The sequence below is a fragment of the Falco naumanni genome, chromosome 1, assembly GCF_017639655.2.
Source record: "Falco naumanni isolate bFalNau1 chromosome 1, bFalNau1.pat, whole genome shotgun sequence".
In the NCBI taxonomy this organism is placed as follows: Eukaryota; Metazoa; Chordata; class Aves; order Falconiformes; family Falconidae; genus Falco; species Falco naumanni.
Window position 1 is genome coordinate 112,980,626 of NC_054054.1, and position 21,772 is coordinate 113,002,397.

At 43.1% G+C, this 21,772-nt stretch overlaps 1 protein-coding gene across 2 annotated transcripts; it reads left to right on the plus strand.

The window, feature by feature from the left end:
- Positions 1-1,593: 1,593 nt before the first annotated feature.
- On the plus strand, positions 1,594-20,919 carry SLC13A5 (solute carrier family 13 member 5). 2 transcript variants are annotated; one of them, XM_040578856.1, is made up of 13 exons: positions 1,594-1,827; positions 6,831-6,938; positions 9,769-9,897; positions 10,777-10,913; positions 11,348-11,562; positions 13,516-13,687; positions 14,854-14,976; positions 15,519-15,731; positions 16,494-16,615; positions 16,905-17,023; positions 18,284-18,445; positions 19,656-19,793; positions 20,543-20,919. In XM_040578856.1, the coding sequence occupies exons 2-13, from the start codon at positions 6,834-6,836 to the stop codon at positions 20,669-20,671; spliced, it is 1,764 nt and encodes a 587-aa protein (XP_040434790.1). In that variant the 5' UTR covers positions 1,594-1,827; positions 6,831-6,833; the 3' UTR covers positions 20,672-20,919. The 2 variants fall into 2 exon arrangements, with proteins under 2 accessions (XP_040434790.1, XP_040434796.1); XM_040578862.1 differs by lacking the exon at positions 6,831-6,938.
- Positions 20,920-21,772: the final 853 nt, after the last annotated feature.

Sequence of the window (21,772 nt, forward strand, 5' to 3'; positions counted from 1 at the left end):
GGAGGGTCTTTGGTGGTTGTTTGGGGAGGAGTAACCCTACTCTTTTTATCCTTTCAGGACGCTAGAGCCCCTCTTTATCTTGCCAGCTTCTCATTAACAAGATGCATGCCCTTGGTCTGGGGATGCTATCCTCTTCCCCTGGAACTTTCTGGCCTTCATTCAGTCATTATCTATCTAAAAAAAAAAGCTATAAAGTACATTATAGATACTTCGTATTCTAAACCTTGACAGATACTTACATAGTTTCTTTCATGGTTAATCTTTGACCTTCCTGCTGCAAATTCAGCATCAATGGTAGCATCTAGCCTCACAAACCCACCTCGGCCTCCCTGGGGCAAGCCTGCCCCACTCACAAAAAAACAGCCAGCTACTGAAGAACAAGTGTCTGCCCACCATCACCAGGGGGGAGAAACCCAGCACTGGTCCTCCAGCCTCACCTCACTGAGCCCCACAACATGGCTGCTCAGCCTTGCCCCAGCAGACTCCCAGGCCTCCCTTTTTCCCCCAGGGACCCTCAGACCACTTCAGGGTATCTAAGCATGTGCAAGGTAAAATCTCCAACCTGCATTAACCTGCTTTGCCTTTTCTCCCAGGTGGTATTTCATGACAGGTGGTATTCTGTCATGGTTGACAACACTAGAGGCCTCAGGTGCAGCAGGTCCTGCCTGTCGCTTGGGCCTCAGCTGGGGGTCGTACAGCTCTACATTTTTACATAGGGAACTTCAGAAGAAATATAACTTGGAGAGAAAAAGGAACAGAACTTCACATTTGCATTTCAATGACAACACCAACATCTTCATAATTTTCTGATGGAAGGCCTAGCACTTCTTGTACCTGCTACTACAACTGATCCTTTACAGCACTATGACTGAAGCGGCTCTCCTCTGATATCATAGACCCTGCCCAGTGTGGAACAATGAGATACAGGCGATGCAGAAAATATGAACTGACCTTCTTAGTCTGTAAAATGGGGACAAAAATACTAATTCTTCTACTTTGCAGAAGTATTGCGAAGAATCATTCACTAGGATTTGCATAATGTATTGTAATGCCACACACAACAGATGTCCCAGATGTTACTCAGAAATTGCTGTGGTTCATTTCCCATCCAAACAGGCCTCTTCTGTTCCCCATTTTTCTCTGGGTAAAATAAAAGAAGTAGAAGAAGGAAGCCCAATAAGCCATTATTTAGACCTGGGAATAATGAGTGTTTATCTGGATTTTGTAACACAAATTATGTAATCAAGCAGAGAAAAGGCTTTTGAACAAATATGTTAATGAGATGGCAGCTAAGGGAGAAGTTACAGAGTTGCCAATTCTGAATCAAATTTTTAAATGTGATTTTCTTTGAGGTTTTTTTTCTTTTGTGGTCATTAGCCTGCACAGCATTTGAATATGCTTTAGGGCTTCATGCAAACTATACGGAAAATACCAATTCTAGGTCAAGAAAGCCTGATCAGCAATACACACTGACTGAGAAAACCCCACTGACTCAAAATTCATAATGAGGGCTTTTATGCGGAAAGTTGTTGGGCACAGGGATTGTACTGAAAGGACTGTTCGTTCAGAATCTCAAAAGCTTTTCTTGGAAAAATATCAGATGCTCCACTGGGAACTTAGTTGAAAGATACTCCTAAAGCAACACAGTAGACTGGCAGTGGCTGGAAAGTACTGATTGGAGGGAAAACAGAAAGTAATGAAACAGTGATTTTCTCTGAATGCTGGTAATAACTCTTTCCATTTAAATTCTGTGTAAACTTTCCAGTGCATAACATTATTACACAAGACCTCTTCCAGGCATCTCTTTAAGTCAAGCATCACATAGAGGTAAGTTCTGAGCTGGTTATTTTTTAAATATTAATTTCAATGGCCTGAGTAGAAGACACTTCTTTTTCTGCTAAGTCCTAGAATGTCTCAGGGTCAGTTTATACTTTTGTTTCTCAGTGTCAAGTATGATAGGTCTTAAGAGTCCTTGTTTAATATAATTTTGTTCTAACTTTTGTAGCTCTGGGTGTTGGATGGAGCCTGCAACATGAAAGAACTTAAAATGGAATGTGAGGAGAGATTTTGTCTTGAGAGGAAATAGCAGTTATCTAGGTCAAATAGACTGCTTTACAACAGACAAACTGTACTTGTGTGCTTGGACAGCATTTGAATTAGAGGCTGAAAATACATATATCTGTAATTAAAGGAATCAAGGGCTACCTGTAAAGCCTCCTTGCCACAGACCATCCCTATCCAGCAATAACAGGAGTAACTGGGATAATTGGCTTGTAATGAATAAGATATATCAGAAAAGCAGCTTCCTGGGAACGAACTAAACTGTATTAAAATCTTTTATTTTCCAATTTTTCCACCTGGACTGATGACCCTGGGATTCCTACCTTCCAAGAGGACTTGATTTCTAGTCCCTTTCTTCAAACCCAAACAATGCAGGTCAGCCTTTGCTAACCAGCCTTCAGCAGAGTCCCACTTCTGAGTGGAACTCTTTATGATAGTTTGTATCATTGAATCTTGTATCTGAAGTACAAAAGGGAAGATTGCAAGATGCTGTGTGTGCTTTGACAATGCTGCCAAGCTCATCTATGAATGTGCTGTCTTGAAAGGTGCAGCTGTTCCTGTCCCAGCTGTTCCTGTTCCCAGCCATAAGTGGCCCAGTCTCCTGAGCTGACTCAGGTGCAACACCTCATTGTTCAGCTCACTAGCTCAGCAAAAAAATGTTCTGTTTTCATTGTCATGTTAAACTCCAGTAAGCCCCAGAGCCACCAGAAGAGAAATGGCAAGAAAGCCAGGGCAGGTCAGTGGCAATGAGCCATGAGATAGGCTCGGCTCTATTACTGCATCATACCCTTGGTTCTTGATATGCTTTAAAATACCTGTGTTTATTAAGGTAGCACAGCAGCAAATGGGAGCAGTGGTGTTTAGGGAAAGGGATTCAACTACAAGAGTCCTGGTTCCACCTCATGTCACCACCCATGCCTAAGTTTCTTTTTTAACACAAAGATGTGAGTTCCTTTGTAAACTGATTTGAAACTTAGTACCAAGAAGAGTAAGAGAAACATATTAATTCACCATTAGGGTATCAAAATTTAGCCCAAAGGCTGCTATAGTCTCCCATTTCTAAATGACATCTGCAACCAAAACCTAATTTTATCTACTGTCTTTAAAGCAGTAGTGAAAGACAGAGAAACCACACATCTCACATACATGTTTGTAAATACTGCTCTGGTCTCTGCTATGTTCCGAGCAGTACTTACTGGAGGAAAGGATTCTTTTTTCTTGAAGGCCTGCAGTTAGTGCTTAATTAGCATGAGCTGAATTTCAGGCTGTGGGAGGTTTTGTTTGAATGCTCTCTTTGAACCATCTAAAACTGCTCCTGCTGGAGGTTTTGCAAGCACGATGGACTCTCTGCAGCTTCCTTTTGCCTGGCTGTCAGACTAGTTCTGTAAAGCAGGCAGCCAAAGCTTTGTCCGCCTTCTCCTTGGCACAGTGAAGAGGAAGCTCATGGGCAAATTATGTGAAAGAGATGCCATTCCTTTAGCACTCTCGTATCCAGCCAGTGCCAAATATATCTGAGTTGTAAGCATAGACTGAGGGAGACAGGGAACAGCTGGAAGGCTTGCCAAATCGAACATGGTTCTCTGTGCTTCTCTCTGTCGGTGCATGCTGATCCCTTGGAGAGCAGCACCCAGCTTTGGCCTGCATTGTAAACTGCTCTCTTCCCCCATGTCATCTAGTCACGCTTTGCCCTTCCTGCATCTTGACTATGCATTGCACAGCTTTCCCACCCCTTTAGCTGAATCACAGAATCACAGAATGTAGGTGACTTCTGTCTTGTCCTCCCTCAGTATTCTTCTTCCTGCCCAGGTTAGTGTTGTTTGTGATGATATGTGAATATAAGGTTCTAACGTCTGGATTCAGTCAACTTCTCAGCCTCCTGGTTCTTAGAGTAGAGCATAAATTGACACATATAAACCTCCAATGGTTTATAAAATAGTGATGGAGATACCTTAAACATTAAGTGTGCAGTGGCGGGATGGCTTCAGCAAGGGGGTAAAACAAGGTCAGAATTTACCTTTCAAGATTACAGGTTCAGTTCAGTGCAGGATTTTGACCTTGCTGCTCTGCAACAGCCAGCTGCTTTACTTGAGTTTAGCTGAATTCCTAGGAGACTTCCACAGGAACTGTAGTTGGCACTAATTCGATTTATTCTCAGCAGTCAGCACAGACATTTTTCATGAACAAATATTTCACTCCAACAAACCAACCTGCTCTCCTCCTGAAGCAAACCTCTAGAAAAGGAGTCTACTTTTGGAAAGAAAAAAAAAAAAAGTAAAGAAATAAAGTTGCTTATTTCCATGGTCATGTTTAAGATTTTTCCCAGCTTTTGCTTAGTCAAAGTGCTGGGAATGCCTTTAAATTTAGGTTTCTAAACTCAGTTTATCAGTGCTGGTCTTGATTCATGAAAAGATTACAGTGACTTAGTTTGGGACCTGGGTCTCAGAAGATTTAGACATGCTTTCTTTCAAATCTGGGCCCAATGTTGTTCCTAGATCTCCTTCTCTCATTCAACAGGTACTGGCTAGGCAACACCACCAGAAGAACTGGGAGGTAGCTATTTATTTTTAAGGGTCAGGTACTTCCTGATCTTGACTGACATATCCCTGTTTTCCTCCTTTGCTCCTTCCTTTCTGCTCCATAATCTGTTGGGAGTCTTGCACCATCTTCTTGTCCCTGTCCCAAGTCAGCTGTCTTGAAGAACCCTGGGGAACACTGTGTTTCCCACGTCTCCCCTTCTCCTCCCAAAGGTACATCCTTCTGCTTGACAGTTGCTATATGAACAGCAGAAGAGGGTACTCCACTATCTTTCAGTCTGATTTCTTATTATTCAGATGCTTCTTTTCTTTGATTCTTTTTTTGTTTTGTTCCATATCATAAAGTGTACTTTGCATGGCACACTGAAGGCAAGTTTGCAATAATTCTGCACAATAAGGAAATAATGATTCTCTTCTCTGTATTTGACAAAAGAGGGCACTGAGGCATGGACTGGTTAATTGAATTGCCCACAGGAGTCCCTGATCTCATTCCCAGGTACAAGCAAGTCTCTTTTCAGATTAGTCCATCTCAAGGTATCAACACACGTTCTTTATTTTTTCTGTGCTGCATCTCATTTAAAACAAGAAGACAGCAAATTATATTTGCACTGGTCTATCAAAGTGAACCTTAGTACAACTCCTCTAGAGTTAACTCTTTGCAATTTCTTATTTAAGCATTTGTAGTCCTTTTTCTTTGTTGACTAGGGACCATTTTTTTGTTGGAGACTAGCCACAGGAATGCAAGTTTTGGCCAATTCCCCACTTTCTGCTAGGCTTTGCACTGGTGTGAAGTTTCCCCTGTGTTGGTAAGTTACCCAGAGGGACTGCTGCTAAAGGTTTGAAGATTGGGAATTTTTCCAGATCCGGTTGGCTACTATTTTCCTTAGTGGACATTCATTGCTTTTACAAACAGAACAGTAACATTGCAGTGTCTTGTTTTGAACTTCTGTCACTCAAGTTCCCCTGGTCAGCAGAGGACAAATAGTGCAAGCTGTAGTCAGAGCTCCCTCATTACTTGCTGTGGAATCTAAAATTCTTTACTTCTGTGAATGACTGCTTGGTAAGGCTGTACTAAGAGACTGCAGGATCAAATTGTCAAGATATAATTTATGCTGCCCCACATTTCAGGTGGCTGTTGACATCCCAGAAGCAGAACATAAAATATCAAAAATTCTGTCTTCAGCCTAGTTTCCAGTCCCTCCAGCTGTTCCCTTCTGCCATCTTGATAGTGCTCGCCGCCCTTTCAGTAGTGCCATCACTTCTGATTCAGTGGCTACACTGCAGATCAGATCACTGAGGTGAACAACATTAAAAATCACCTTTCAAGTTAACCTTTCTGGGTTATTTTTAACCCGGATTGCAGACACACAATTCCTCACAAAATAATAGGCAGTAGAACACAGCCATGCATGCCTGCACAGACCTTTGTTTGGGGAGACCCCTGCTGTGGTTTTAACTCTCCGTCTCCCTAAAGGAGCTCAGCCCTTCCTCACCACTGCGTACACGAGTAAGAGGTGATCCTCCCTTGGCATCGTCAGCACCTCCCCAAAGTCCAGTACCGGAGAGAAGCCGGTGTCAGCACTTTGGTCCCTGCATAAAATACACGCTATGAGAACCCGTGTTTACTGGCAACTTTCTGCAGGCACTATGAGCAGGGACACTTTGCTTAAAGCATCCTCAGAACTGGTGTGATAGCTTGATGCATAGCCATTAAAAGCAGCCTTCCTTGTTCATGGAGGGTCCTGAGCACAGAGGTGGACGTAAGGAGTGGGGAAAGTCCTAGCGCCCGTACGATGGACCGGCCCGGCGATTCCGACTTGGTCTGGATCAGGCTGAGGAAATCTCCCGGGGGGCGGGGCGGGGCTGCGGGCACCATGTCCTCCCGGGCCGCCGCCGGCCGCCCGTGGGGAGGGACGTGGCACGGCTGGGCGCAGGGCAGGGGCGCTGGGCTGGCGCCAGGCCGGCGGCCCCCCGGACACTCGCTCGCCCCTGGTCCGTGTCTGCACCGCTACCCGGCGGCCCGGGCCCCGTCAGGGCGGGCGCGAGCCCGGTGTCCCGTCAGGGCGGGAGCGGACGGCCCCGTCAGGGCGGGCGCGAGCCCGGTGTCCCGTCAGGGCGCGGGCGGGTCGTGTCGCCCCCCGCCATGTCCCTCCCGCCGCGGCCCCGCCGCCCCGTACTTAAGGCGGCAGCGGCGGCCGCAGCTCCTGCTGGCGCCCTGACCGTATATCCCCACAGAAGATGGCCCCGACCTGCTTGCGGCCCCTGCTGAGGTACCGGTCCTTCGCCATCCTCTTCCTCACGCCGCTGCTGCTGCTGCCGCTGCCGGTCGCTGTGCCGACGCGGGTAAGTGCCTGCGGGGCCCACGTGGGGAATAGAGCCCCCATGTCCGATCCCTAACACCCCGCAGGAGCCCACCCCACTGGAGCCCACCCCCCGCCCCCCAGGTCTGGGCCCTGCTGCCCAAGAGCCGCTGTGCCAGCCACCCACGCCGGGCCTTGTCCAGGCTGGCCGGGCACCCAGCCTGCTTGCCTGCCTCGTGCGGGGCCGTGCCCCGGGCACCCCGTGCAGCGCGGGCCGGCCAGGCTGCCCTCGCCACAGCATCTCCGCTGCCACCTGAGCAAGCCGTGCTGATCCCTGCCAGGGCCGTTCCGCCTCCCCACAGTGGGCTGAAGCAGACCCTTCCTGCCACCTCTTCCCCGAGGCGTTTCTGCGCAGCTCAGCTAGCTGCTCGGTCCCAGATCTCGGGAGCGTGTGTTGCAGGTTTCACTCCCAAATGATCTTCAGGCACTGGCACTAGGCAGCTGAACTTGCAGGAGGAGCTCTGTGCCGATCTCTCTTCATCCTCAGGGTTGTGCCACTGCCAGGACATGGGGCTCCCACAGACCCAACCCATCTTGCAAATCAGATGCAATTCTTTTGGAGCCAAATAAATATATGCATAACTGGCCTGCACATTTAGAATTGTATGTTGCATTGTCCAGTAATGATGGCAGTGGACTGAAAGACAGGACTTCTGGGCTCTCCAGCTCACTCTGCTGCTGAGCCTCTGAGGTACTTCAAGGAGCGTTGCTGAGTGGCATTCTTCATCAGTGGTGCATTGGAAGCCATGCATTCTGTGTTATGCAGTGATCGTAACAGGGTTTCAAATGCAGTATCCTCCAGTTCACACCCATCTTACTCCAATAATGGCAATGGCAGAACTCCTTTGCTTTCAGTGGAGTTATACCAGCATAAAATTGGAACCTGGTGAAGAGTTTGGTCTTTGATATCTTGTAGTCTTCTTGGCAAAATGTGAAAGCTCAGTTTACAGTATTTTAGCCTGCTAGAGCTTTGGAAGCCATTCTAATGCCTAAAACAGTCTTTCTTCTGAGTGACCTGTATTGCTCAGTGTATTTTAAAGTACAGGCAAATGTCACGCATATTTATAAAGAAAATTGCTACCCATTCTGTTTACCTAAGTAACAGCAGTTACTTCCAGTTGAATGCCGGTACTTTTACAGAAGGAAGAATTCCTGGCACTACTTTGATCAATACTAGAAAAGATAATTTGCCTAAAAAAACCCCCAAGTATGTCTTCAGTTTTCCAGGAATTTGTAGGAATATTGTGTCATCAATCTGATCAGGGAAATTACAGTATTTCACAATCGGAGAGTCACAAAAGTGACTGCTTTTACAGCTCTCAGTGAGAAGGCAGATCACTGTGTTTCCTGTCAACTGTACAGAGACACCAAAGAAACATTCTGTGACTGCTCCCATAAATCACAGATAGATATATATGTAGATAGAGGTACAGATATATATTTATTTCCAGATCTTTGCTTGTTTGAATTGGCTGTGGTTGTTGGAGTTAATTTATAAGCATGGTTGTATTTTTGAACTTCACATAAATTATTTACTCTCCACTGTACAAAACCAGTGTTTCTTCCGTATTGTGAATTTTATTCACTTAGGGTTGTTTTTGTGTCTTTCATACTGGCAACAGATTAACCACAGTCAGTTCTAGCACTTAGTTACTGTGGTACAGCATAAATTGTATCATGAGCTCACCTCATATTTATTAAAGGAAGAAACTTAAATAGGATCTTTCTGATATCTTTTAGTCTCTGAAGAAATATTTTTTCAAACCTTGTGCTGTAGTTAATCTCCTCGAAAACTGAAGAAAAAAAATTCAAATTACGTACAAAGTTGTTTTCTGATTCTTAAACTTCCCAACAAAGTGAAGGAAAACACACCCCTATTTATAAATATTGCCTTACAGCAATTTTTAAATGTCACTGTAACACCATTTATTTTTGCAATAAAGTCCCATTTGTTGTATTAGAATAAACTCCTATGAACACCTACTCTAAATATGAGCAAATTCTGAACTACAGAACACTGACTTAAGTTCTAAAACACTGTTTACTGTTGGCTAATGAATGCTTGCTTCTCCTAACAACTTTGAAAGTACAAACGACGAAAGGCTAGGTTACAGAAATACCTGATCAACAGCATAAAAACACAGTTTACAACATCTTTAATCTAGGGAATCCCCTTAGTAGGTAAGCACAGTATGATTTGGGAAAGTAATTAAATATCTCTTAATGTGCTTAGTCACATTAGAAAAAAAAAAGGTAAAAGTTTTGCTTTCAGAGTTACTTAAAAAAGCTAAGAACACTTAAATTATTCAGTGATACAGTTTCTGAGCTCAGGTGTGTTACTAGACACACCTTGAAGATCTGTGAATTTTAGACAAGTTAATTATCCACACTGGGAAATTTGGCCATCCATTTAAAAATCATTAACTCAAAATAGAAGTGCCCAAATCTACAAACACCATTAAAAATTCTCGGCTCCTAGATGTGAAATCTGCTTACCTCAACTGCCAAGGGGTAATTGCACACTGCAAGCTGTGTACATTGTAGTTGTGGAAGGTTTGCTTTTCTCACACCCTAAATTTTGTGTGGGTGCATCAGACCAAACACTGTGGTCAAAAAGATCTTTTTATGCAAGTGACTTCAGAGCAAGGTTTAAAAGTACAAGTTTAAAATCCTCACGTCTCTGCTACCTATTTCAGCATAACAGTTAACCTACATACAATGGAGTGTTTGGGCCCCTTATAAGAGCTTCAAATGTGTTTCTTATCTTTAAGAATAGTTTTCTGTGCTTAAATGTGTCTTCCATTATATTGCAGGAGGCCAAGTGTGCATATATCATCATCATCATGGCTGTGTACTGGTGCACCGAAGTGATCCCACTGGCTGTTACCTCCCTCATGCCTGTGGTATTTTTCCCGCTGCTTGGAGTTCAGAGCTCTAAATCAGTAAGGACCTTGCTCAATCCAGATCTGATACAGGGATATCCATTGCTCTCATCCCCTGTCAGTATTTAGCAAACAAGTCTGATACGAAAGCTCTCCGGTTCTGTGGTGCTGTTTTTGAACATGTTGAGCAATATTCAGGGTTCCTGTATGGAAAGATGTTGAACTAATATATATTTGGCCAAAATGTTAAGGGTGTGGGCTTGAGGTGGTAGAAGGGAAGGTCTGGTTCTGGGCGTGGATCCTGCTGGAGAGCATCCTACTAGTGCCAGCAGCTTGAGTGTTCATAACCCGTCCAATGAGAATACGGTGCTGACAAATCCTCTGGGAGATTTCAAAATGCACGGGACAAACTTCTGACAGGGTTAGACAGCACCATGCCAGCAAGTACACTGTGTCCACTCCAAAGCTCATTCTGGCTGTTTGTGCTAGTACTTTAGTCCAAGGGAGAGAGGCTGTATTTAGGTACTGTAGTCCAGGTTCACTACTGGCCAACAACCTGGTAAGGGCAGGTGTGGTTGCTAAAGGTGCTGGGAAACTAATTTTGGAGCTCAGCATTTCTAGTACCGACACAATACTTTCAGCCCCTAACAATTTAGCAGTTTTAGGAAACTGCTGACATTTTGTACTTTATTTACTCCTGACGATCCAAAAAGAAGGTTCATGATGCACAATAAGCCCCTACACTAGACAGTTCAGCACTTAAACAGGGAATCAAGGCTTCAGGAAACTGGAGGTAGCTCTGAGGCTACAACTGCCCCTTCTGCCAGTGTTGGGATGGGGCCTGGTGCAGTAAATGGCTTTGAGAAGATGGAAAGCAAATGTACAAGAGAAGCTAGCAAGAAGAATTTGGGCCCCTGACCTACCTCCTCTGTCTTTCAGGTGTGCTTGCAGTACCTAAATGATACAAACATGCTCTTCGTTGGAGGGTTGATTGTTGCAATTTCTGTTGAACAGTGGAACCTTCACAAAAGGATTGCGCTGAGGGTCCTGCTGATTCTTGGGGTGAAACCTGCACTGTAAGAATATTACATTACTTCTTCCTTGCCTCTGTCAATTTAGCAGAGGCCTAGGGATGGTGTTTGTGAGCAGAGAAGGGAACCTTCAAGAACCTCTTTAGCTGCAGTTGTACAGAGTTTCCAGAGGTGAAGTCTGGAAGCAGGAACAGTTTGTTTGTCCTTTAACCAAAACCAGCATCTGGCTAAATTCTAGATGCTTTCCTCCGGGGAAAAAATGATGACAGAGTTAATCATGCACAGACTGAGGAGCTAAATGGCTTTCTAGGATTCCTCCAGTGAAGGTGGCAGAGCTGTCCTAGAAGGGAATCTGGCCCTGCTTTGTATTACTGGACACTACACATCCCTGTCTGGGCTCTACTCTTACAGTCACTGCGAAGCCTAGCAGCATCTGTTTTCTTTCCTCCTTTCTCTGCTGCCTGTTTCTCTCTTTTCAGCCTCATGCTGGGATTTATGATAGTTACTGCTTTCCTGTCCATGTGGATAAGTAACACAGCCACCACTGCTATGATGGTTCCCATTGTCCAGGCTGTCCTGGATCAAATGGACAACACAGAGTATGATGTGACCATGATGGAACAAGCAACTGGGCAAACAAATACAGTGATTGAGCTGGAGGAAAAGAATGCATCAGATCTCACTTCAGTACATGGTAAGTGCCTACTCAGCAGTGAGTTGGTTCTACTGAACTTGCTGCACTCAGAGCTCCCTGACCTACAAGGAGTTCTCTGTACCTTTTCCAAGGAAAGAGGATGGTAACCTGACTGAAAATTCTTAAATGCATGACATTTAGGTTTTACAAAATGGCTTCTAATTTTGGTGGCTGCCATTTTGTTATGTTTAGTGCTAGGTCCCATGCTGATTCTTATGATCCTTCATTCAAGCTGGGGTCATCCTCCCATAGTTTCCCTAGACTTAACTGCCTGCTCAGGGAAGTGAAAAGCATATCCTGTGGGAAATATTATCCATGCCCTCAGCATCCAACTTTCTAAATCTTGTGATTATCAGTGGGGATTCAGCTTCTAAGCCATGTAGGAATGTTTGAAAAATTTTCTGCAAATGCAACCTATTTTGGTTCTGGAGTAATAAATATCTTTTTAGTGACCAGATTTTATGTGGAGGTGGGGAGAAGAAAGGAATACTTTAAAAGCTACATGGAACAGAGGAGCTGGTGTCATTTGATTCAGAGTAGACAAACTACTCTTTGGAACACTTTCAAGTGTGATCTTACCCTGATGCTTGACTCTACAAGGTCTTTCTGTCAGTGCTGTGGTTCTGCAGTAGGTTTCGCTTAATTTGAACCATGTGCACAAACTTAGTCCCTCTGATTCCACTGCTCTGCTGTGCTGTTACAGCGGGCTGTGTTATCAAATACCATCAAATCTGTGGTGCCTTTCTCTTTCAGAGGGGGAAGGATTGTCTTGGGGATTTTCATGGAGATGTGATTTCGCTGAATTAGAATGTTAATCTGCCATGATTCCCTGTGTGACTGTGTGCAAGAATGGGTGCAAATGTTAGTAGTGCATACTAGTTGGCAGTGCATAAACTTCAAGCCGTCTGCCTGGGACACACCATGCTCATTTTCTGACTTACAAGCCCATGGAAGACACAGAGTAGAAGAGGGGTGTTTATGTGTGCCAGACACTGCTCTGTTATGAGATTCACTCATAACTGCCATATTTGTTTGGACCTTGGGGGCATAGTTTAGATACAACCATGATCTCTGCTTTTTGGTTGTTTCATTTCTTACCTCACTTGTGAAGGGAGAATGCATTATGATTGTGCAAAGCTCAGACACCATCTTCATGTAAGATGTGCAAGCCCAAAAGAATGCCATTTAGTCACAGAGTGCTCTGTGAGGTTGTTCATTTCTAGCTTCTGAACAGTTGTACTAAAGGTGAGTTTTCATTTTCGCAAATGTTCTTTTTAATGGTGATTCTTGACTCCCAAAACCAGACTTGCGCTCTAAGGCTAGTAATAATAATTTTGCTGATTTTCTGTTCACTTAGAAGGATCTGCTTGGCTTTGCTAATTCGTTTTAACATGTAGTGAAGGTAATAAATGTGTGCGAAAAATACCCTTTGGTATTGTTGAGTGGTTGTAATTGCCAAATTTCATTATTCTGCTCCATTAGTCCAGTCAGACTTCAGGATTAGACTGTTAACATCAGAGAACAATGGACACAGCAGCAAAATTTCACGGTTGATTTAAACTAACGTAATATATTGATCTTAACAGTTATGTCAGGCAAGAATTTGGTTTTGGGTGGGGTTTTTTCTGCCTATATTCACAGCCGTTAAAGCTAGTTGGGTTCTTACTGTGGTATTGAAATGGTTCCAGTGAGTACAATATCTGGCTTGTGGTAAGCCTCTCTGTGGCACTGATATGGACAACGGCATCCTTGGATCATGTAGACCCAGATTGTCAGTCTCTCTCTTCAGGTCCTTGTGAACATGAGTTCTAAGTATTTAGGGACATATCTGTGGGGTTTTAAAAATTAAAATAAATGGCATGCACAAACTGGAAGCACTGAGCCTACAGACCCTGTCCAGAACTCTCTGCCTCCCTAACTTTACCTGAAGCAAGTCATGTTCTTTGTGCCTAGTCATAAGCAATGGACAAGTCCCTGATGACCCTAGATCTTCTGAGGAAAAGAAAATGAGGAAGCGTATATGTAAGGGAATGACGCTTTGTGTATGCTACGCTGCCAGCATTGGAGGAACTGCAACACTCACTGGAACAGGACCAAACATGGTATTGAAAGGCCAGATGAATCAGTAAGTCATTCTTGCTGTTTCTTTTACTTATACGATCTTACCATTTCTGTGACCAACTGACTAGTCTTAGATGACAGTCCCAGTTTCAAACTATAAGCAATAACCAGCTGATAAACTGAGAAATGGATTGGCCTCATTTTTCTGCCTCAGCCTTTTTTAGGCAGCTATGTGCTGGTATTATAGGTCTCCCGAGAAACTTGGATATGCTTGCTGGTAATCAGCAGACAGCTGATTGATCATGAGATACTGTTTTTTCTGCCTTCTCTTTTTCAACTGAACTGCAGCACATCAGCAGAGGAACTGTAGTGAAGAGCATCAGAAGAATGTATGGTTGACTCTTGTAAGCACACCAAAGAGAGCTAAAAATGGCTTAGCCTCTCCTGTAATATTATTATTCGTCCATGCTGTGGCTGTGGAAACTGTACAGATTCTGTTGTAAACGGAGGGAGTTATTCACAAAATACTCTTTGCTAAACTGAGTTTTGGAACTGATTTAAATACAACCTAATCTACAGTGCAATTTGTGAAGACTCCACAACAGTCCCTCAACATTGCTTCCTTCTGTTGGGAGTACTTCAGCTTCAGCTGCCACATTGCCTGTTGGTTTTAACACCCAGCTGGAAATTTTCTATTGATATTTTTCCTGTAGACATTATTGGTGGACACAGGGAAGAACAAAAATTGCTGTTCTTACAACACTGGCTTCATTCTCTTAAGCCAGCTAGCAACTTTGTCTTCTGTTGAAGTGAGCAGAAGTGCAGCTATTAATTTCAGGAAAGATAATTCTTGCTCTCTTATTAGAATGAGCAGGGAGGAAGAAAGAACATCCTGTCTTGGGATAAATGAGCAGGCATGTTGGAAATGAAAGGTACCTGGAGCGTGTGGGAGATCTTTCAGCAGTGCTTTTCTTACTGAGACCTAAATATCAACATGAGCTCCTATATGCGTTGATGTAAAATACAAGGAAAACAGGCTCATTTAAGTTCTGCTCTGAAATCCAGGCTGCCATCCTATTGACTTCAGTTAGGCTATGGATGTTGCCTATGATTACTTGTAATGATTGTCCTAGATTTACATGTATATTTGTCATTAGCACATATTAAAGGGTGAGTAGATTACTAGATGTTTTTACATTCATACAGAAAACATCTTTCTTTTCTTTTCAGGTTATACCCCAACAATAACGATGTTGTGAATTTTGCTTCCTGGTTTGGGTTTGCATTCCCAAACATGATTCTGATGTTGGTACTAGCTTGGCTTTGGCTACAGTGCTCCTTCATGGGACTCAAGTGAGTATTTAATTGCATGATATTGTGTAAACCCATCAGCTAAAGTAGATCAGCTTGCTGAGAAAACTGGATAAAACAAATGCACTGACAAGTTACTAATTTAGTAGCAGAGAGCAGTTCTATTTCACAACAACTTTTGAGGTCTGGAAACCTTTTGTGTTCATGGGAGTTGCACTAAGGCAAAAGCTTTATACATTCTTAATGTTCAGACAGAATTGCCTTTTTATTTTTCAATTTCACATCTGAATTTCAACCCTAGGAGAGTTAGCATATCTGTTTTGCTACCCTTGATTCAAAGCTGAGGTTTTCATCCCAGGTTGTTGCAAATTGGACAGAGGCTTACATCCATTCATAGACCCCATTCTTCTGTGAGAACTAGCATGTCCCCATGAAATACTTCGACACTGTTGTCATTTCTTTGTTCCTGGCCTCTGCTGTAGTCTGCATCTGTCCCCAGGAGTGACAGCTTCAGAATGGCAAGCATGTTAAATCCCTCTAGTATGTTAATACTTACAGTATTTTCTTCTCCCTTTTTCTAAAAGCTTTAAAAAAAGTTGGGGCTGTGGGACAGAGAGGACTGCTAAAGAAAAAGCTGCATACAACGTACTGAAGGCAGAAATGAAGAAATTAGGCCCTATCTCTTACGCTGAATTCAATGTCCTCCTGATGTTTCTTTTGCTGGTTCTGTTGTGGTTTTCCAGACACCCAGGCTTTGTAAAAGGCTGGGCCACTAGGCTCTTCCCAGAAGGAGAAAAGTAAGTTTTTTAGTGTTTTTTTCATCTTGTGCCCTCTTGGTTGTGAATCAGATTCCCATTCCACTTGAGTGTGGTGTCATTCATGCCAGCCTTATCTGAATTCACATGTTTACTGGGCTTGATCCTGTCATTTGTGCATGAGATCACCAATCGATCTATTGTTTGACAGTTTGTACTGCAGTGAAGGCTGGAGACTGGGACATGGAGCAGGCTGAACCTCCTAAAGGAAGAGAAAATTCTGTATGCTGGTCTCAGTCACACTGATACACATGTTAGTATTTTATTTGTATGAGCCCCAATCACTTGCGGTGTTATTTGAATATTTGGTAATATCACCTCTAAACAATCGCTTAGAGCTCACTGGGAAATCGATCTGGTGTTTTGAATGCTTCTTTGCATAATGCCTGTGGCATATTAAAAAACATAAAAAGCACGATAGGACTGTCATTCAGGCCATTTCTTTTCACATCTTTCTTTGAGACACAAGTGTTGAACATTGGCTTCACCACAGAGGAGGAACCCTGCTTCCACAAGCCATTGTCATCTGTGACTAGTTATTACTGTGTCTTGTAGCTAGTTTCTTTTATTACTGTGTTTGTGTTGTGGCAGGTCTGCGAGACCTCAGTCATGAACTAATGACCCATTTTGCTAATGTACAAGCCCCAAACAGGATGACAGAGCAGTGGCTGCAATGTTGGAAGGCAGCCAGCTTCTCGGAGAAAGATGTCTATTTTCTAAGCGGTATTCTCTTCTCTTCTTTAGGTATATTACTGATTCTGCTCCTGCTGTGTTCATTGCCCTGCTACTATTTATCCTTCCAGCTAATAAACCCAAATTCATAGGCTGGAATCCAAGCATGTCTGACCCTGAACAGACTGAAGAAGGTATTTAAAAGAGGAATTTTAACACCAGGAAACTGTCAGCCAGCTCCACCTAACATGGCAGAAACATATTCTGGATTTGCACGCAGTTTTTATGGGTAGCTCACTTCCCTCGCTTCTTGGGCAGGGCTGGGGCATTGTCGCTGCCCATGTGTGTTATTACACTTAACCTGTGGAGGTTTCTCAGTAATATGCATCTGCCTGTTGGGTCTTTCCCTGGTATCTTATAGAACAGGAGACAAAATGTCTTCACTCTCCTAAAACATGTTCTGCTTTTCATTTCTCACTTCAGATATAAAAAAGCCATTTTTATCAGCCCCGCTGCTAGACTGGAATGTGGTTCAGAGGAAGATGCCCTGGAGCATTGTGCTGCTGCTGGGAGGAGGTTTTGCTTTGGCTGATGCAAGCGCAGTATGTCCTGACATCTGTTTTTCTCTGAGTCAAAGGCGAACTTCCCTGGTTTGTTATCTAGTCCTGTATTACTGGGCATGCACCCAAAGCCAAACCCAGTAGAGATGTTCAGATCTGGAGGCAGATCCAAATTAGCAAAAACTGGGAGGTGAGGTGAATGTCTGTGGCTCTTTTTCAGGAATTTGTGTGCTCTGACCACGTGTCTTCAATTTCTCTTCTTGGAGACTGCAGAGTAGTTTGGGATCTTCACTGGCTGGACAGACCAGAAAAGCATCCTTCCTTATTTCTGTTGTCATCCTGATCCTAGCCCTATCTAGAAAAACAGAAGTACAGATAACGCTTGTAAGCTTTTCAGAACCATTTGAGGTTTTTTTAAAGGATATGTGTCTTCAGATTTAAACCAAACCACTACTGAAGTGGTGAGGAAGAAAATCATTGTGGGTAGATATCTTCCAAAATTGTGTACAGTGGGGTTTCTTGAACTTCTTGTCAGTGGCTGTTGCCCGGCAATACACTGCATTCCATAAGCCTATGGTTTGATCCTGCGTTCAGGAATCTGTATTCAGGCAGCTGAATTCCCAAAACAAGAAGGAATCTTTAGGTGAACCATATTGTTTCCTTCATCACTGCTAAGCTGCATCTAAATCAAAGCAAGCCTTAGCTATCAAGAGTGCCATGCTTTCGGAAAACTCATAATCATGTCTAAGTTGTGGCTAGGTGGTTTTAAACCATGAGGCAAAATAAAGCTCTAGGACCTAACATTCATCTACACACACCATGCATTACATTATTAAAGCTCCAGAGCTTTAGAAGCCAGTAAGTCAAAGGTTTTGTAAAGCTGTTTGACTCAATCATTGCCTGCCTGTTTCTACAAGAGAGCATTCATAACGGTATCAGTATCTTCAGAAACCGTAGAAAAACATTCTAGGAAACTTCTGAGCAACACATTAAGTATTTGCAATTGCTTCAGCAATATTTGTTTCTGTTCAGCAAAAAAACATATTTTTTTTTTTGTAACCCAAGTGTGAGCAAGCATTTGGGTTCCAGAAAAATCAGGAAAGTGGGACTCAGTATTACATCTAGTTGGCAACCAATTTCTTCTAGTGTTTGTGACAGATCATTGTGCTTTCCCAGGTGGTGCTTATATAATTCAGGAGTCATTTAGCATTATTTGGTGGGAGTGTTACACATGACATGAGTTCCCTGTTCATGACCTATGGGTTCTAAGCCTCACTGAAAACCACTTCTTTTTCTTGTCAGAACTCTGGGCTCTCAGCTTGGCTGGGTCATCAAATGACTCCATTAGGATCAATCCCACCATGGGCCATTGCTACAGTACTTTCGCTTATTATAGCTGTCTTCACTGAATGCACCAGTAATGTTGCCACAGCCACCCTTTTCCTACCTGTCTTTTCATCCATGGTAAGATTACTTCAATGCTGTTATCCTATCAACTGGGAGATCAGAGTTTAACTGACAGTCTCTAGTGGCAAAGCAATATCGTATTTATTGCCTTGAGTGTTACTCCAATGTTAATGTGAAAGCCAGTAATGAAACAGTCCATCTGACAGTATACCATAATGGTTAGTGATTTTAGCCAGTGTTCACTGCTGTGTTTGTAGCATCATATGTAGACAGAAAGTGAGAATACAAACTTTCTCCAGTCTGCCCTACCTGTATGCCTGAAGCCTGAGAACCAGCTTTCTGGGGGAAGAAGCTAATTCAGGATTCCTATCCCATGGAACCCTCACTGAAAAGGAAACCAGTTCAAACCTTCTGTACATCCCTTGGCCCTGGAGGAAGTGAAGCGCAAATCACTTTTGTAATACAGATCAACAAGCATCAGTTATTTCTGGTCATTTTGTATTTGAACCATCAACTCAGAACTGGAAAAATATACACGCAAAACTCAAACCAAAATAAAACTTTTATTCATCCCTTTCAATGATTCTTTCTTCTTCATGGTTTTATGCTAGAATACAGAAGGTGGTAGGCCTGGTAATTAGGAATGTGTCATTTTCCATAGGAAGCCAGAAAAATTTTCAAAGTTATGGAGGAAAACCTGGTAAGTTTTGCTGCCTTTTCTGAGCAGAATTGAAATTGTAGCACAAAGGAAAAAATAAGTTACTTTGTTCTTTAATTTGGAAAGTACAACCACTTTATTCTAGACTATTTCATCAAAGTAAAATCTCAGTGAAGGTGCTGCTGAGCTATTAGTGACTTAAATTAGCACTGAAATTCTGAGTCCCACAGAGTTTATATAACATTGAAGAGTGTTATTCCACATGCCTAGTAATTATAACCACATCCCTGTGTTACCCTGGCAAAAGTGTGGTCTGAGGTCAAAGAAAAGATCATTGGATAAATTTGACCAGAACTCCAAATTATACCATAGAGCAAAACAAACAACAATAAAGAATCAAGCATTGTTTTTAAGTATTGTGGGACAGGAAACAAGAGCAAAGTTATGTTTAAACACATGTGGATTTCAGAATAAAATGCTTGCAAATTACTCTGGTGATATAATACCAGGAAACTAAATGAGCCTGTGTGTCTCAATGGTCTGGGAAATGCTCTTTATGCTTTTCTTTTGGAACAGCTCCAGTGTGATATTCTCTCCATTTTATTGCAGGCTGCATCTGTCAAGATCCATCCATTGTATGTTATGTTGCCTGGTACTCTCAGTGCTTCCTTTGCCTTCATGCTACCTGTGGCAACGCCACCAAATGCAATAGTGTTTTCCTATGGCCACATCCGTGTTTTGGATATGGTAAGATGATAATTGCTTGGTCTTTTATCTGAAGGTCTCCATTGCCTTTATCCTGAAATGTGGTGAGAGTAATTTTCTCAGCCAAGTATTTCTGAAGTACCAGGAGCTTTTATGGGCTGTAACTACCACCCTATGCCCCTTTCTTATGCAGTGTTAATACTGCAAAAAAGATTTGCATCTCTGAAGTAACAGTACCTTTCTCACAGGTTTTGGCAGTCATACAGCCCAGCCCAATTGAAATTAAAAACTGACGAGTCATAAATCTCTTAAACACTGAAGGGTTAAAATGCAGTCAGTGATTTCCAGTCTTCTGGGGCTTTGGCGAGTGTAGCTGAAGCCTTGTTTCCACTGGAGCTGAAAGCAGAAGGTAACAATCAGTTGCCCTAGGCTCTGGTCCTCTGATTGCCTGCCAGACCACACAGTGCCAGGTTCTGTGCTGAACACCCAAACACTATGGGTTTTGTAACTGGAGACTTGAAGGGGGCAGAAGTTGTTCTTTAACTAATAAGAGCAACTTGTACATGCTTTAAAGCTCCAAGACTAGTTATATAGCAGAGTGTTCGAAGGCTTTGCACAGTGTGTTCCCTGGTATTTCCACCTAAGCAAGAACATAGGGCAGTGGGTACAATGGCTATTTCTGCGTTTTATTTGACCGTGTGTCTTTCTTGCGTATGTACAAGTAGGCCTTGCTGCAATTTGCTGTTTTGGTGTTTGGTTATTGTTGTTGGTTTGGACTTTTGTCCTCACAGGTTAGATCTGGAATAGTGATGAACATCATTGGAGTCTTCTGTGTTACACTGGCCATCAACACATGGGGAAGACCTATGTTTGAGCTGGACACATTCCCAACCTGGGCAAACAGCACAACTAACCAGTGAACAGTGAAGAATTCATGTGTTAAACGAGAATAATACTACTCTCTATTGCCCAAAGCCCTGTATAGAGTCTCATCACCACTTCAGATCCAGTGTCGGGTGTTTGCTGCCTTCTGGGAGTCACACATCACCCTAAGGATCCTGTGTCTGGATCATAAGCATGATCAAACGATCCGTTGTGCCTCCAGTCAAGGTCAAGATTTAGAATTTGTGGAACTTTAAATAAAGAGAAGGCAGGCTGTTGTATCAAATGGTTTGAACTATCGTATCACTGGTATGTACTTGTAAATCATTAGCATTGAACACTGCATTCAGGCAGGGACTGAAAATTCGTTAACTGTTACTTATATTCACAAGTCAGCAGCTGTATGGAGAAATTCCTGTTGTCACTTGTCTAGTGAAAGAAGGGGTATGTTATGTTACATGAAGTTATGCTATGTTTTAGTTGGGCCTCAAACGTGGTAGCATCCTTCCAAGTCAACATCCAACACATTTTCCATTGCCTTGTTTTCACTCCCAAATCTCACTGCATTTAGACACCCTTATTGAGAGTTGAGATAACATAATTCCATGCTGATCATGATTCAGCTGATGTCTTGGGCAATAATGAGTTATGGCTGGCTTTGTGTTTCTTGCACCGTGGCACTGGCAGGGCCAGGCGCCTTTCACTCTCTTGGCCACAGGATGTGGTTTCACATGCCAAGCAGTGTTTTGTTGGTGCCAGCCTGGAAATGACCAGTGGCCTATAGGACTTCACACCTATTGTGAAAGTTCCTGGATTAGCCCCTGATGTGCTGTATTAATTAACCTGGGAATTTTGGAGTGGAGATAAGGTATGAGAAAAGCTCAGATTGAAGGCCTTGTAAAAATTTAGGGGCCCAGCTATTAGGGCTTGTGCTGGCTGACAGCAATGGGAGTTGTCTTCTGTACTTTGGAATTCAGGTCCTGTAAGAAAAGTGTCTTGTACACCTGTTTATGTCATTTCCAAAGCAGAATTAGTCTACAGAAAGATTGCTGTTGGACTAGATGTATTTTGTCACTGATATGTGGATGCTTTTTATTCAGCCCTGGAGATGAAGTTAGGCAGGAGGTAAGGCAGCGTGA

Coding starts and splice junctions, on each gene's coding strand:
- SLC13A5 (XM_040578856.1), top strand. CDS start 6,834: ATGGCCCCGACCTGCTTGCGGCCCCTGCTGAGGTACCGGTCCTTCGCC. Junction 9,898..10,776: donor GAGTTCAGAGCTCTAAATCA/GTAAGGACCTTG, acceptor TCTGTCTTTCAG/GTGTGCTTGCAGTACCTAAA. Junction 16,616..16,904: donor CCCTGAACAGACTGAAGAAG/GTATTTAAAAGA, acceptor TTCTCACTTCAG/ATATAAAAAAGCCATTTTTA.